This window comes from Callithrix jacchus, chromosome 3, assembly GCF_049354715.1.
Source record: "Callithrix jacchus isolate 240 chromosome 3, calJac240_pri, whole genome shotgun sequence".
NCBI classification, from domain to species: Eukaryota; Metazoa; Chordata; class Mammalia; order Primates; family Cebidae; genus Callithrix; species Callithrix jacchus.
Genome location: NC_133504.1, coordinates 3,495,440 through 3,512,623, shown reverse-complemented (window position 1 = coordinate 3,512,623; position 17,184 = coordinate 3,495,440). Strand labels below are relative to the sequence as shown.

Sequence of the window (17,184 nt, the reverse complement as noted above, 5' to 3'; positions counted from 1 at the left end):
CCCGGTGCCATGTACACTGCCTCACAAGACTAGCTCCTCAAGGTCGTTTTTTTTTATTTAGTGAATCTAGTGTATGTGGACAATTTCACAGGAAAGAAGCCTTCAGGCTAATACTCAGGAGTGTGTTTTTTCCTCAGTAGAAAATAATACCTGCCTCGTTAGTTTCTAGAACGTTTGCTGCAGGAAGGTGCATTCCATTATCTGTAGATAGGAAAACGACAGTCGGTACCTGCCTGAGGAATTCGGCACAACGGGAGGTCGGGGAACAATCCCAGATCGTTCACATGCGGTATTCGGCCTCAGCGAGGGCGGAAGCATCTTCGTAGCTTTCTAAGTTTTATAGTGTTTATTGCATTGGTCCATCAGTTCCCTGCTAATCAAACCAGGGGGTTTTTTGTTTTTTAAACACTGCTGACAGGATAATGAGAATTCTTCTCCTTGGAGTACCCGATCTTTCAGAACCTGTTTCCACGTCATGGAATCTCAAGTACATCCTTTCTTTCTCTCTCTCTCCTTTTTTTTTTTTTTTTTTTTAGACAGAGTCTCACTCTGTCCCCCCGGCTGGCATGTAGTGGCCCAAGCTTGGCTCACTGCAACCTTCGCCAAGCGATTCTCCTGTCTCCGACTCCTGCGTAGCTGGGATTACAGGCGCCCGACACCATGCCCGACTAAATTTTTTCTGTATTTTTAGTAGAGACAGGGTTTCACCATGTTGGCCAGGCTGGTCTCGAACTCCTGGCCTCAGGTGATCCGCCTGTCTCGGCCTCCCAAAGTGCTGGGATTACAGGCATGAGCTACCACACCCTGCTTTTTTTTTTTTTTTTTTTTTTTGAGATGGGGGCAGGGCTCTCGCTCTGTCGCCCAGGCTGGAGTGCAGTGGCTCCGTCTCCGTCATTGCAGCCTCAGCCTCCCGTGTTCAAGCGATTCTGCCAGCTCAGCCTCCCGAGTAGCTGGGATTAAAGGCGCACCGCCATGCCCGGCTAATTTTTGTAGTCTTAGTAGAGAGGGGGTTTCCCCATGTTGGCCAGGCTGGTCTCAAAATCCTGATCTAAGGTGCTCCACCCTCCTCGGCCTCCCAAAGGGCTTGGATCCTTATCTCAAATGATTACTCACACCCGCTCTCTTTTCCAAATCCGAATTCCCAGCTTTCTTCGAACGGATTACACTTACTCCTGTGCACCGCCCCCCGCCCCGCCACAGCCAGTCCATCTCGTTCCCTTCTCTTATTTTTCTAATCCAGTCTTCCTTTCTCTGCTAGGCCTGGGTACAGCCGACGTCTGTGAAGATGTTGTCAGATCCTCTGTCGATTTTCTCACCATCCCCTGAGCTTTCATAACTCTTGACAAGAGAACTATGTCATCCTGGAACCAGTGGGAAAATACACACCAAGCATATTGTGAAGTTCTGAAGTCTCTTAAAGCCTGTCTTATTATTAAATAAATACTTATTAAGTACTTAAACACTTATTAAAGGCTGTTTTGGTATTAAATATTTATTAATAATGAAATTATTACTTCTAGAAGATTCAATATTTTAAGATAATTGCAAAAACAGTACAAAATGTGAGCTGAATTCTTATCTACTATTATGTGTCTGGAAGCCCTGTGAGGTGCATCTACAGCTGGTAAAACAGATGACGGAGAGATTAAGTCACTGGATTAAGTAACTGATCAAGAGCACCGGGTGTGGAAAACCTCAAATATGGGATTTGAATCTGGTGCCAAATTTCATATATCCTTATATACTGATTTGTCCTTATTAAATGTTAACCAAATGTCTTGCCAATTTATAAAAAAGATGCCTCAAATTTGTAACATAATTTATGACGAGATGCTTTTATAGGGCTAGAGTAATCATATTACAAGGAACACAGATCATTTTATGATAGTCAGATTTTTCTTTTTCTTTTCTTTTTTTTTTTTTTTGAGACAGAGTTTCTCTCTTGTTGTCCAAGCTGGAGTGCAATGGCGCGATCTCGGCTCACAGCAACCTCCACCTCCTGGGTTCAGGTGTGCTGGGATTATAGGCGTGAGCCACCGTGCCTGGCCATAAGACAGTCGGATTTTTCATAGGAAAGCTTTTCATTAAAACTTCTGAAGAAATGTGATTTTTTTCACTGTCAAATAATAAATATTATTATGAATGAGTGAGTCTTGGTTCTCGTGAGTCATTTCATGAACTTTTAACAGTACAAAAACATTCTGTACTGTTTTTAGCTCATGCCTGTAACCCTAGCACTTTGGGAGGCTGAGGCAGGTGGATCACTTGAGGTCAGGAGTTTGAGACCAGCCTGGCCAACATGCTGAAACCCCGTCTCTACTAAAAATACAAAAATCAGCTGGAAATTGCCTGAACCTGGAGGCGGAGTTTGTAGTGAGCCAAGATCGTGCCACTGCACTCCAGCCTGGGCAAACAGCAAGACTCTGTCTCAAAAAACCAAAACCAGTCCTATCCCATTTGCTAGCCACATTCCCTTCGCCACTGGCCCCAGGCTGGCATACTCTCGGCTTCTGGGTGGGATGAGCGTGGCTGGTGCCGAGCAAGGCTGTATTTGTTACTTTGGACCAATTCTGTGACGGGAGACTGCCACCTCCTCCACGCCGGGCAGGAGCACTGGGAGTGGGCATGCCGCTTGTGGCCCCAGTGTTATCACTATCCGGAAGGCGTGGCTTCTCTCCCTGGCTCCTTTTCTCCAAGGCGGCTCCTTCAGAAGCTGGGGCTTCACTTTCACTGGCTTACTTCCCGCAGCTGTGAGAGATCCAGGAGTCATGTTCAAGTGCTTCTCCCCTGCTTAAGAAAGCATTAAAACGTAAGAATCCAACATTACGGTCCACCTCACGACAGCTACCCGTGTGTTCTGTGAGTCAGTGCCTGCTCATCCGAACCCAGCGTGTTCACTTCGCTTCTGCTTTTTCCTAAGGAAGATAATCCTCCTAACAATCCCAGCAGAATTCAGAGGTCACCTTCACCTCACCTATTACAACACTGGGACAAGCCCTCTCTGTTTTCACTAGAAAGAATGCCCTCAGCAAAAGGAACGGGCTGGCTTCAGCTGAAATCCTGAGCAAACAAAGTTCGGATTTTTGTCAAAGTTCGTAGGTTGCGGAAAGCATCGTGTGTCACTGATGAGGTTAGACTGAAGTGGGTTCTGATTCCAGCGTGGACACACACTTGCCACAGCCTCCACCAAGCCACCGAACTCAGCACCACTCGCACAACGAGACCCCAGCACCGTCGTTCACAAGTCTCCGGGCGTCATGAGAGGTTGGACGAAACGCACACAGGAGCGAGGAGGGTGGGAACAAGAGCAGAAGTTGCTCTCTGAACGACACTTTCCTTCCTCTTCTCACCCAGAGTCATTCTGTTCAGCAAACTCAAGAGCACTGCCCTCCAAGTATGGGGTGATGGTGGGGGTGGTACAGATGAGTTATTGGCATATGGGAAATAAAGAGCTCTTTTTTTTTAAGACCCACTTGTGCTCTGTCGCCAGGCTAGAGTGCAGTGGCGCGATCTCAGCTCACTGCAACCTCCGACTCCCTGGTTCTAGCAACTCCCCCGCGTAGCCTGGATGACAGCCACTCGCCACCATGCCCAGCTAATTTTTCTGTCTTTAGTAGAGATGGGGTTTCACCACGTTTGCCAGGATGGTCTGAATCTCCTGACCTTGTGAGGCGCCGGCCCCAGCCTCCCAAAGTGCTGGGATTACAGGCGTGAGCCAACGTGCCCAGCCCCTAATAGCACTTGGGTGCCCTTTTTAGCTTCTTTTGTTTAGTAATATGCATATTAATAAAGTAGTAAATGTATAATTGATATCAAGGCATACATTCACCTTTTATTAACATAGTGTTCATTCTAAAACTTGTGGACCACTGGTATAACATTTTTAGGAAGAATTTTTTTCTATTCCATTATAGTCAACTTCAATAATAAAGCCCCATCATCAAAATATGAAAATTGCTGGGCACGATGGTGCCCACTTGTAGTTCCTGCTAGTAGGGAGGCTGAGGCAGGAGGATCTAAAGCCAGAGAGGTCGAGGCTGAAGTGAGCTATGATTGTCCCACCGCACTCCAGCCTGGGTGACAGAACAATATCCTGTCTCTAAAATAAATAATAGAAATTTTAAAAGATACTAAAATCTACACGCTGCTCACTATCGTTAGAAGATATGCATCTTTACATCCTCATGAAACAAGGAATCAAAAAGCCTGCTGCACACTTTAAACTGATCTGATAATTTGGATACCTTTCAGGACCTGGACCTGTTTAAAAAGACTGGCATCAAATGTTGTAAGAAATTGGATTTGAGAGAAAAAAGCAGCTTTACAAATAAACGTGACCAGAGTTTATTACGCCAGCAACGTCAGTTCAAACAGAACATTTGGCCAGGTGGGGTGGCTCACACCTGTAATCTCAGCACTTCGGGAGGCTGAGGTGGGTCGATCACCTGAGGTCAGGGGTTCAAGACCAGCCTGGCCAACATGGCAAAGCCCTGTTTCTACTAAAAATACAAAGAATTAGCCGGGCGTGGTGGCAGGCACCTGTAATCTCAGCTACTCAGGAGGCTGAGGCAGGAGAATCGCTTGAGCCCAGAAGGCAGAGGTTGCAGTGAGCCAAGATCAAGCCACTGTACTCCAGCCTATGAAATAGAGCAAGACTCTAACTCCAAAAAAAAAGGGGGGGGCTCTGGGCACGGTGGCTCATGACTATAATCCCAGCACTTTGGGAGGCCAAGGTGGGCAGATCATGAGGTCAGGAGTTGGAGACCAGCCTGGCCAACATGGTGAAATCCTGTCTTTACAAAAAATTCTATCTGGGCATGGTGGCACCTGCCTGTGGCTTCATTTCACCCTGAGTGACAGAGCAAGACACTGTCTCCAGATACACACACACACACACACACACATACCTTTTCTTTTTGAGAGGTTTTTGCTCTTGTTGCCCAGGCTGAAGTGCAAGGGCATGATCTCAGCTCACTGCAACCTCCGCCTCCTGGGTTCAAGCGATTCTCCGGCCTCAGCCTCCTGAGTAGCTGGAATTACAGGTGCCCATCACCATGCCTGGCTAATTTTTGTATTTTTAGTAGTGACTGGATTTCACCATGTTGGCCAGGCTGGTCTTGAACTCCTGACCTTGTGATACCCAGCACTCTGGGAGGCCGAGGCGGGTGGATCACGAAGTCAAGAGGTCGAGACCATCCTGGCCAACACGGTGAAACCCCATCTCTACTAAAAACAAAAATTAGCTGGGTGTGTGGTGGTACGTGCCTGTAATCCCAGCTACTCGGGAGGCTGAGGCAGGAGAATCGCTTGAACCCGGGAGGTGAGGTTGCAATGAGCCGAGACTGCTCCACTGCACTCCAGCCTGGTGACAGAGTGAGATTCCATCTCAAAAAAAAAAAAAAAAAAAAAAAGAAAGACAATGAGGAAGTCTACCTTCCAAGAGTGAATGTAGCCGGAGATTTCGGACACCTGTCACACCTCCTAATTACAGAGATCTGACTTCCTTCAGGCAGCATTTGGGCAATGTTCATTTTATTGAGAGAACTAGGGATTTTCACCCACTCACAAGTCCACAAGTGAGATGCACTGTAGCGTGTTGCCGAACGAGAGACGCTGGGAGGCAGGAGCTCGTAGGAAGCAGGTATCAGGGCAGCAATTCAATGTCTTCATGCTGCAGTTTTCTTCAGCATCTGTAGAAGGCAGTTGGACTACGTGATCTCTTGACTTCCAGCTAAATATAAGACTGTGCTTACATAATTATATAGTTGCTCTATTCATTTAGAACTCATTTACAGAAAAATCAAACCATGTGCAATGAATTCTTTTATTTTTTTCTTTTTGAGATGGAGTTTCGAGCTTGTTACCCAAGTTGGAGTGCAATGGTGCGATCTCGGCTCACCGCAACCTCCGCCTCCTGGGTTCAGGCAATTCTCCTGCCTCAGCCTCCTGAGTAGCTGGGATTACAGGCACGCGCCACCGTGCCCAGCTAATTTTTTTTTTTGTATTTTTAGTAGAGACGGGGTTTCACCATGTTGACCAGGATGGTCTCGATCTCTTGACCTCATGATCCACCCGCCTCGGCCTCCCAAAGTGCTGGGATTACAGGCGTGAGCCACCGCGCCCGGCCGTGCAATGAATTCTTTTAGTCACCCATGAATAACACATGGTTATTGTGTTATGAAGCTTATAAAAGAAAAAAGTTACACCCAAGAGGGAAGTGGGATGGAACAGATCAGTGTGACTTGAACATAGAATGTGGCAGCTTCTCAATTCCAGATTGGAGCACTGGCTCTGTGATGTGTCATAACTGTCTTGTGAGACTTATTCTAATGATTTTGGTAAATGTTAACGACTCCTTTTGGGGTTGTGTTGAAATAACACACTGAATGGAGGTGGTAGTTCATAAGCTCTTTTTCTAGTGGTGGCAGTTAGTGTATTATAGACTTTTTTTTCTTTGTGATGGAGTTTTGCTCTGTCACCTAGGCTGGAGTGCAGCAACGGATATAGCTCACTGCAACCTCCACCTCCCGGGTTCAAGCGATTCTCCTGCCTCAGCCTCCAGAGTAGCTGGGATTACATGCATGTGCCACCACGTCCAGCTAATTTTTGTATTTTTAGTAGAGATGGGGTTCACCACATTGGCCAGGCTGGTCTCGAACTGACCTCGTGAGCAGCCCACCTGGCCTCCCAAAGTGCTGGGATTACAGAACATGAGCAACTGTGCCTGGCCCACTTTTTTTTTTTTTCTTTTTGCAAGACTTAAGACTAACTCAGGCTGGGCGCGGTGGATTACCCTGTAATCCCAGCACTTTGGGAGGCCAAGGCAGGCAGATCATGAGGTTAGGAGATTGAGACCGTCGTAACACAGTGAAACTCTGTCTCTACTAAAAATACAAAAAATTAGCTGGGTGTGGTGGTGCAAGTCTCTAGACTCAGCTATTCGGGAGGCTGAGGCAGGAGATCGGCTTGAACCCGGGAGGCGGAGGTTACAGTGAGCCGAGATTGCACCACTGCACTCCAGCCTGGGCAACAGAGTCAGACTAACTCACAGCAATATTTGGAAGCCGTGACAAGTCAGTATCCCGGGGGCAATCTCAGTAGCGGCTTTGTGACGCCACCGTGATCACCTCTCTTCCTCTTCACGGTAGTATAACTCTTTGCTCTGTTTTCTTCATAGCTTAAATTCTCATCCTAGTAATTCACATATAATTTACAAAGGAGGTACATGATTAAAACATTTTGAATTAATGATTTCAGAAAAGTGGGTTTTGACTGGGAGAAAGGAAGGTGGAGGAAAGGACATTCTGAGCCAGGAAACTTCTTTTTCCCAAAGTTCAGGATAAGAGACCATCTGACATCCTGTGGAGATAAGTGGGAAAGAAGTAAGAGTTGGAGCCTTGAAAGTCAGAAACCAATCAGTGGAATAACCTGCGAATGCGCCCAACCCGTGGGAGGCTGCTTAGCTGGGGACTGAGGGGATGGAGGCAGAAACAGGGCATGAGGACCGAGTGGGGAGGCCAATCTCGCTGGACTTTGAGGACGAGCCTTTGAGACGCCACTTCTTGGCATGCAGTGAGTGGCAGTGGGGCAGGACAGGAAGAGCAGAGGACACAGTGAATCTGTGGCATTTGGCCCTGACCTCAGTGTTCACTGTGCACAGTCTCCATACTGGGCATTTACTTTTTCTTTTTTGAGAGTCTCGCTCTGTTGCCCAGGCTGGAGTTCAGCGGCACGATCTTGGCTCACTGCAACCTCCAGCTCCCTGGTTCAACCAATTCCCCTACCTCAGCCTCCCACGTAGCTGGGATTACAGGCGCATACCATAACGCCCAGCTAAGTTTTGTTTTTCTTTTTTTGTATTTTTAGTAGAGACAGGGTTTCACACCATGTTGGCCAGACGGGCCTCGAACTCCTGACCTCAGGCAATCTGCCTGCCTTGGCCTCCCAAAGTGCAAGGATTTACAGGCGTGAGCCGCCATGGCCAGTCAGCATTTACTTTTTCATATGTTAAAAAAATGTCTGCACACTTAATTTCTGTCCAGTAAGAACTGGTAGAGAATCAGGGATTTGAAAGGGCCTTGTCTGGAAATTTTCAATGGGAGAAAATAAGTGAGCAAAATTACATTTATACTAAAATATAATTCTTTCTCTCTGCTCCATAGTGCGATAGGCTCTTGAGGCAATTTCCAGTTAGAATGTCATTTTAGATGCTTTCCATGATGGCAGATGGGTGAGTATAGTACAGGCTCTGCAGGGAACAGCCATAAACATTGTGCACCTAAAACCAAGGAACCCTCGGTGGAAGAGTTCTCATTTCGTTGGGATGAATAAAATTCAATAAAAGTCCACAGTACCCAGTGAAGAAGCAGAAAGCTCAGGCTTTCGTCAAGCAGAGGAGAGGACCAGTGAGAAAGGACTGTACTTGATGGGTTTTATTACTGGAGTTTCCCAGATTTGGACCAAATTTCTAACTCAGATATTATTAGAGATCATCAAAATTCTAGTCTCTTTACTGGTTTACACCAAATTACCAACCTTCCCGCCTAAAACCCATGTGTTTAGATGGTTCCACAGTTCTGTTTATGTACAATAACTGATTCTCAAAATGGTAACCCGGGTAGAAACCAGAATCCTCAGCCTCCAGCATGTGTGGCTTGCAGAGAGAAGACTCAAGGTTTGGGCTGATGAAGAGCCCAGAGTTCCACATTATGTCATAATTGGCTTTGTGGGGCACACTGTGTGTCAGTGGGTGAAATCAGGCACAGGAGAGGAAAGGATTTTGTGTCATAACAACATAGCAACAGATCGCCCACGAGTTACTAAAAACTAGGACTGCAGGGAGGGTGTGCTGATCTCAGAATAGAGGTGGAAACTTGCCCCATGTCCAGCCTCAAGACAATGTCCACAGCAGATCTGATGGACAGTCTTAGGGAAGAACTCACCTGCTTCATCTGCCTGGACTATTTCAGCAGACCAGTGACCACCGAGTGTGGGCACAGCTTCTGTCTGATGTGTCTCCTCAGGAGCTGGGAAGAACCTAGCACTCCTTTATCTTGTCCTGAGTGCTGGAGGACCTTGGAGGGCCCGCATTTCCAGCCCAATGAGCGTCTGGAGAGGCTGGCCAGCATTGGCAGGCAGCTCCGGTCCCAGGTGCTGCAGAGAGAGGATGAGCCGGGCAGCTACGGGAGGACGCGCGCTGCTGCCAAGGCGCTGTCTGATGATGAGCAGGGTGGCAGCGCCTTCGCAGCCCAGAGCCATGCTGTCACCAGAGTGCATCTGTCCAGTGAGGCTGAGGAGCACCACAGAGTAAGACAGCTGCTCAGCAGGAACCCCGGACTCAGCCCGGGCTCCCCCACCAGCCTTCCTAGCGTCCTCCGTGGGGGACAGTCAGGGGTGCTATCCGAGTACATCACAGACTTGGGTGGGTCCCGCTTCCACCTGGTACCTGCTTATTTGCCACAAAGAGTTTGTTTCTATTGCAGGAGAAACTTGAGGAAATCCTAAATCTTTTGCGTAAAAGGAGAAAGGAAGCTCAGGCTGTGTTAGCCCACGAGAAGGAGAGAGTGGGGCTGTGCAAGGTCGGTGTCTGACTTTGGGGCCGGTATAAGATGCCATGAGGGGGACTAAAGGGAAATTTAGCAAAATATTAGAAAAAAACACACATTTTTCCAGTCTCATCCCTAAAATACGCAGTCTCCTTCCACTGGGCTGCCTACTTCTGACTGTCCTCGTGGGAATCTCAAGGCTCAGCTCAAACTTCCCCACCTGGAGGAAGAGTCCTTTGTGCAGCTAGACAACGCTGTGGCTTCCTCTATGATGGCTCTGATATAATTATTTAAAACATAGGTGATACTTATCGACATATAACATAAGACAGAAAGCAAGTTAAAAAAAGAAATATCTTTGCTGGGCGCGGCGGCTCACGCCTGTAATCCCAGCACTTCAGGAGGCCGAGGCAGGCAGATCATAAAGTTAGGAGTTCGAGACCAGCCTGGCCAATATGGTGAAACCCCCATCTCTAATTAAAATACAAAACTTAGCTGGGCGTGGTGGTGCTCACCTGCAGTGTGCCACGACATGGGAGGCTGAGGCAGGAGAATCGCTTTAACCCGGGATGCTGAGGTTGCAGTGAGCACTCCAGCCTTGGAGACAGAGTGACTCTGTCTCAAAATAAATAAATAAATGAAAAAGAAATATTTCAAAAGCACTGAGGGAAAGATGCAAATTAAAAAGTAATAAAGAGAAAGATACAAAAGCAAAATAGTGGTTTAAATTCTGCCTGACAAGCGCTCAAGGGTAGTCCTGGATTTGGATTTGAGATCCACAGTAGTCAGAGCAAAGGACTAAATATTTAATTAGATAATTTTTTAAACTGTGTTTCTGATTCTCCCAGTAGACTCTGAATTCTTTTTTCTGAGACAGTCTCACTCTGTCACCAGGCTGGAGTTCAGTGGTGCGATCTTGGCTCACTGCAACCTCCACCACCCGGATTCAAGCGATTCTCCCGTCTCAGCCTCCAGAGTAGCTGGGACTACAGGCGCGCACCACCACACCCGGCGAATTTTCTGCATTTTAGTTCAGATGAGGGTTTCACCACGTTGACCAGGATGGTCTTGATCTTCAGATCTCGTGATCCACTCGCCTTGGGCTCCCAAAGTGCTGGGATTACAGGCGTGACCGACCTTTAATTCTTAAGTGAGAGTATTTGCCCTGTATATTTCTATTCCTTGTTGGTTATCCGACACCTACTTTTATTGAATAAATGAACACACATTTTTCATAATTTTTCTTAATTTTTCTTTATTTGTATCTTAGTCCCGATCACCACCTGTCATTTATTATTCATTTTTGGTTTTCTCCACTAGAATGACAATCTCCTGGGAACCGAGAGTTTGGTTTTGTTTACTACTGTATCCATAGTGCACGTACCTCCAAAAACGTCAGCCTCTCCCCTGGCTCATCAATAGAATACATGTGTTATGTGTTATGTGTTGGATTTCAGGAATTGTTTCCATGAAACTCTGGGACTTGGCCAGGTGTGGTGGCTCATGTCTGTAATCCCAGCACTTTGGGAGGCCGAGGCGGGTGGATCATGAGGTCAAGAGATAGAGACCATCCTGGCCAACAGGGTGAAACCTTCTGAAAATAGCTGGGCATGGGGGTGCATGCCTGTAGTCCCAGCTACTTGGGAGGCTGAGGCAGGAGAATCACTTGAAACTGCGAGGCGGAGGTAGCAGTGAGCCGAGATCGCACCACTGAACTCCAGCCTGGTGACAGAGCAAGACTCTGTCCGCCCCCCCCCAAAAAAAAGAAAGAAAAGAAAAGTAAAAGGAAAGAAAAGAAAGAAATTCTAGGACTTGTAAGGATTAAAAATCTGTAGACAAGGACATTACTCTTACTAATTTTGTCTGTGTGTGTGTGTTTGTGTGTGTTTGTGTGTGTGTGTGTCTGTGTTTGTGTTTGTGTGTTTGTGTTTGTGTCTGTGTGTGTCTCTGTGTCTGTGTGTGTGTCTGTATGTGTGTCTCTGTGTGTGTTTGTGTGTGTGTCTGTGTGTCTGTGTTTGTGTGTGTGTCTGTGTGTGTTTGTGTGTGTGTCTGTGTGTGTGTTTGTTGTGTGTGTGTATGTGTGTGCTTTGGCAGGAAGAAACAAAGACTTGTAAACAGGTTGTTGTGTCAGAGTACATGAAAATGCACCAGTTCCTGAAGGAAGAGGAGCAGCTGCAACTCCAGCTCCTGGAACAGGAAGAGGGAGAGAACCTGCGGAAACTGAGGAGCAGTGAGACCAGACTGACCCAGCAAATCAGAGACCTGAGCAAAGTGATCGGACAGATTGAGTCCAAAAGGCAAAGCTCGGCTTTGGAAACTCTAGAGGTGAGAATAGAATTCATGAGCATATGGGAAAAATCATGGTATCTCATAGTACTTCAAGCCATGGGAAATAATGTTTCCTTTATTCGTCTTGAAAACTGAGTTCCAGTCCCAGAGTAGTTTTTCTAAAGAATTGATATTCTATACATCAGTAAAGCCTTATAGAACTTAGAGAGAGAGAGAGATGAGAAACCAAGCCTGAGGATGGGTTCAATTTCTTCCACACCTGCCTCTCTGCAACCTCAGCCGTGGTCATTTTTTAAAGTTTATGTATATTTACCATGTGCTGGGCATATTCAATTTAATCTTCACAAAGACCGTTATGACATGAACTCTAGATGAGTGTCATCTACAGGATGGGTTAACAGCAGCACTGATTTAATAATTCACACCTGTGGTGCTAAAGCCATCTGCCTGTTCGATTGTTAATAGATGGGAGAGGCTGGGCGCGGTGGCTCACACCTGTAATCCCAGCACCTTGGGAGGCCAAGATGGGCGGATCACAGGATCACAAGGTCAAGAGATCGAGACTATCCTGACCAACATGGTGAAACCCCATCTCTGCTAATACATATATAAATTAGCAGCCGGGAGAGGTGGCTCACACTTGTCATCCCAGCATTCCGGGAGGCCGAGGCAGGTGGATCATGAGGTCAGTAGATCGAGAGCATCCTGGCCAACATGGTGAAACTCCTACTAAAAGCACAAAACAGGTAGCCGGGTGTGGTGATGCACACCTGTAGTCCCAGCTCCTCTGGAGGCTTAGGCAGGAGAATCGCTTGAACCAGGGAGGCGGAGGTTGCAGTGAGCCGAGATTGCGCCACCATTCCAGCCTGGGTGACAGAGCCAGACTCCTCTCAAACAAACAAACAACACAAATAGACGGAAGAGCCCCCTGTTCTGTGCAGGGAGCTCCAATTCCTTCCCTGCCTTGGTCTACCTCCCCTCTAGCTACTGTATTCCTCAGCACCTTTTTCTTTTTTTTTTTTGAGATGGAGTTTCGCTGTTGTTACCCAGGCTGGAGTGCAATGGCGCGATCTCGGCTCACCGCAACCTTTACCTCCTGGGTTCAGGCAATTCTCCTGCCTCCTGAGTGAGTAGCTGGGATTACAGGCACGCGCCACCGTGCCCAGCTAATTTTTTTTGTATTTTTAGTAAAGACGTGGTTTCACCATGTTGACCAGGATGGTCTCAATCTCTTGACCTCGTGATCCACCCGCCTTGGCCTCCCAAAGTGCTGGGATTATAGGCTTGAGCCACCGCACCCGGCCCCTCAGCACCTTCTTAAACATAAGCCAGGTGACCTGACTCCAGCTTCAGGTCTGTTTTGTAGACCAGTTCCACAGAATGCTGCTGCTTCATGTAGTGCCCTCCAAACACCCCACCACAGCCTGGCACCGGCTTGGTGATCCTCAGCTGTCACCGGGCCATCTCGCCTCTCACTGGATGGTGAATGAGAGTCACAGGTTGGCTTGTTTGCAGAGCAGGTTCCCTGGACAAAGTGATGATATGAGAGAAAGAAACGGACGAGGTGTTCTCTAGTCATTGTGAGAAACATCCTGCGTTCACCACAGCACATGCCTGGAAGAAACTGGGGGTGCTTTCCTCTGCTCTCCATGCTCCCACTCATGGTGTGCTGCATGGGAAGCAGATTCTGTGAATTTTGCAAAGGACTGGATGCAAAATGAATTTCGTCTGTGCCACCATCAAAGCGCACCACGCTAACCTTCTTCCTTTGTCACCCTTAGGAAGTGAGAGGAGCCCTGGAAAGGTAGGCTTTCCTTCTGTTCAGCGATGCCAGCTGCGGGTGAGTGGCGCTGATGGCCAGTTTGAGTGGGGATGGGGGTCTGTGCTATCGCTGGGGGAGAAACGAGACGGACTGTCTGGGTGGTGAGGCCACGCGGCCTGAGCTGTGGAGTGAATCTCGCTGCCGTCTTGCAGGAGCCAGCCACTCCTGCTTCAGTGTCCAGAGGCCACCACCACAGAGCTGAGTCTGTGCCGCGTCACGGGAATGAAGGAAATGCTGACAAAATTCAGCAGTAAGTCAGCCTCATTTGCTACACCTCCCGGGCTTGTAGAATTCACTTTAGCTTCCGTCCTTCCAGTATCAAACATTCACTGTCCGGCCGGGCGTGGCGGCTCACGGCTGTACTCCCAGCACTGTGGGAGGCGGAGGCGGACAGATCATGAGGTCCGGCCTTGAGACCATCCTGGATGCGGTGAAACCCAGTCTCTACTGAAAATGCAAAAATTAGCTGGGCGTGGTGGTGCGCGCCTGTAGTCCCAGCTACTCGGGAGGCCGAGGCAGGAGAATCACTTGAACCCTGCAGGCAGAGGTTGCGGTGAACCGAGATCGTGCAGCTGCACTGTAGCCTGGGGACAGAGTGAGACTCTGTGTCAAAAGCAAGAACATAAATAAATATTCACTCTCTGACACTAGGCTCTTGGTTGAAGTATCGGGGCCAGCACAGAACACCAGTAAGGGCTGGGGCCACAGGCTTCTCTGAACGTGAGCAAAGGGAAGCAGTGAGAGTTGACTCAGGCTTCCTCTGGCTTTGTTTTCTGTCTCAGGGGTCCTGGTTCTTTCTTTGCCGGTTTTGTCATTCTGTTTCTTCCATCCCCCTTTCATGGGCAGACACACCCCCTCGTGCTGGGGTGTCTACATTTCTAGCTCTGTTCCGTTAGGATACAAGATGACTAAGTCGGGTGCAGTGACTCACGCCTGTAATCCCAGCACTTTGGGAGGCCGAGGCGGGCAGATCACGAGGTCAGGAGTTTGAGACCATCTTGGCCAACATGGTGAAACTCCATCTCCACTAAAAATACAAAAATTAGCCGAACGTGGTGGTGGGCACCTGTAATCCCAGCTACTTGGGAAGCTGAAGCAGGAGAATCACTTGAACCTGGGAGAGGAGGTTGCAGTGAGCCAAGATCGCGCCATTGCACTGCAGCCTGGACAACAAGAGCAAGCCTCCATCTCAGAAAGAAAGAAGAAAACTAACCTAACTGGATGTGGCAGCAGGCACCTGTAATCCCAGCTCCTGGAGGCTGAGGCAGGAGAATCACTTGAACCTGGGAGAGGAGGTTGCAGTGAGCCAAGATCGCGCCATTGCACTCCAGCCTGGGCAACAAGAGCAAAACCCCGTCTATAAAAAAGGAGGCCTTGTATGTGACTGTCTGTTCACAGCGTGTGTGCTTCATCCTACGGCCCCGGTGCTGTCCTGAACTCCCAGGAAGCTGCGTTTGTCATCACGAACAAAGCTGATTAGGGACTGTAATTCGAACACTTGAGTGACTGTGTAATCGTGGTGAAGTCCCCTGACCTTCGTAAACCTGTTTTCTTTTTTGTAAAAACGATAGAAAAGCATGTTGCAATGATTTAACGAGATAACGTATAGAAAGTGTTTGGCTCATTAGAAGTTCGGTCAAAGAGAACTGCTCTTTTCTCTCCCACCCAAACTGAAGAACCGGAACCCATCTTGGCTAAGATGAAAGCAAACAACAAAGGGTGTCCCTGTGTGGGCCACAGCTCGGAGTTCTAGGGGCGTCCCTGCGTGGGCGCACAGCTCGGAGTTCTAGGGGCCTCTTGTAAACAGAGCGACTTGCATTGCTCCCACAGGGATTCTCCTCCCATCTCAGGCAGGCTAAAGCTCCTCCACATGGCTCTTCTCTCTCTCCATTTAGAGCTTCACGCTGTGTGTTGTGGAACAGTGAAAGAAGAGCTCAGAAAATCTGTTCTAAACCAAATGTGTGTATGTATGTGTGTGTATATTTTTTGAGACTGAGTCTCTGTCACCCAGGCTGGAGTGCAGTGGTGCAATCTTGGCTCACTGCAACCTCCACTTCCTGGGTTCAAGCAATTCTCATGCCTTAGCCTCCTGAGTAGCTGGGAGTATAGGCACTCGCCACCACACCCGGCCTAGGTTTTGTATTTTTAGTAAAGATGGGGTTTTACCTTGTTGGCCAGGCTGGTCTCAAACTCTTGATCTTGTGATCTGCCTGCCTTGCCCTCCCAAAGTGCTGCATTACAGGCGTGAGCCACGGTGCCCGGCCCCAAATTACATTTTAAAAACCGGGACTAAGTACTAAGAATTCAATGTAAATTTCACCTAGGTAAGAGGTTTTTCAGTCGTGCCCAAGGAAAATTTCTTCTTTCCTCCTCTTGTAGCAGACATAACGCTGGACCCAGCCACAGCCCATCCCTGCCTGGTGTTGTCCGAGGATCTGAAGAGTGTGAAATACGGGGGAAGCAGAGAGCAGCTGCCTGACAACCCGGAAAGATTTGACCAGTCTGCGACTGTGCTGGGTGCTCAGATCTTCACCAGCGGGAGGCACTACTGGGAGGTGGAGGTGGGAAGCAAGACGGAGTGGGAAGTGGGCGTCTGCAAGGACTCTGTGAGCAGAAACGGGAATCTCCTCAAGACACCTGGGGACCTCTTCTCGCTGATCGGTTTAAAAATTGGAGACGATTACAGTCTGTGGGTCTCCTCACCTTTGAAAGGTCAGCACGTCAGAGAGCCGGTGTGTAAGGTTGGCGTCTTCTTGGACTATGAATCTGGACACATAGCGTTCTACAACGGCACGGACGAATCCCTCATCTACAGCTTCCCACCAAATTCTTTCCAAGAGGCTCTCAGGCCCATCTTTTCCCCCTATCTCCCGAATGAAGGGACAAACACAGACCCTCTCACCATCTGCTCACAGAACAGCCGCGCCTGAGGGAGCGCCCTTGAGCCTTCACAGAGGGCCAGGTCTGAGACCAAGACCTAATGACTGTTAAGATGACAAAGGCATCCTCTGTGTGAACGTCAGGTGATCTCAAAGAAACCCCCACCCACCCCCAAGAGTTTCCATTAACTTGATCCCACAATGAGCAGCCAAATCGCACAATCAGCTTCAACAGCAATAGAAGACAGCTGAGCATACTGTGTCTTTAACGAAATGTATCATCTAGACTATCCCATGTGTGTGCTGGTCACTCAAATACTGAGCCCCTATTACCAGGAATCCCACTGCCATAGGCTGCATTTTATAAACATAGGTCACTTCTGGAGCGTATTTGATGCTTTGACTCTGGAAACCTGTGCTGTTCCAATGTGTCCTTGTCCTTGATGCGGAGCTCGGTGTGCTGGGGCGAGTCCAATCCATCTGGGGAGCCGAGACATGGGCACATCTTTCCAGGGCGACAGCAAGAGGCTCAGGCCCCATCCTTCTCCCAAAAGCCGTTTTCCTTCCCATGCATGAGCCTGCAGTATTTGTACTCAGGAAGGTTACGTGTTCAGAACACTGCAAATATTTGTGTGAATGTCGTTATACC

The 17,184-nt window shown here is 48.3% G+C and overlaps 1 protein-coding gene across 1 annotated transcript; it reads left to right on the top strand.

Annotated features, from left to right (window-relative positions):
• Positions 1-8,761: 8,761 nt before the first annotated feature.
• TRIML1 (tripartite motif family like 1) lies at positions 8,762-16,961 on the top strand. Its single transcript, XM_002745157.7, has 6 exons — positions 8,762-9,306; positions 9,483-9,578; positions 11,640-11,870; positions 13,616-13,638; positions 13,809-13,906; positions 16,036-16,961. The coding sequence occupies exons 1-6, from the start codon at positions 8,881-8,883 to the stop codon at positions 16,584-16,586; spliced, it is 1,425 nt and encodes a 474-aa protein (XP_002745203.5). The 5' UTR covers positions 8,762-8,880; the 3' UTR covers positions 16,587-16,961.
• The last annotated feature ends 223 nt before the right edge of the window (positions 16,962-17,184 follow it).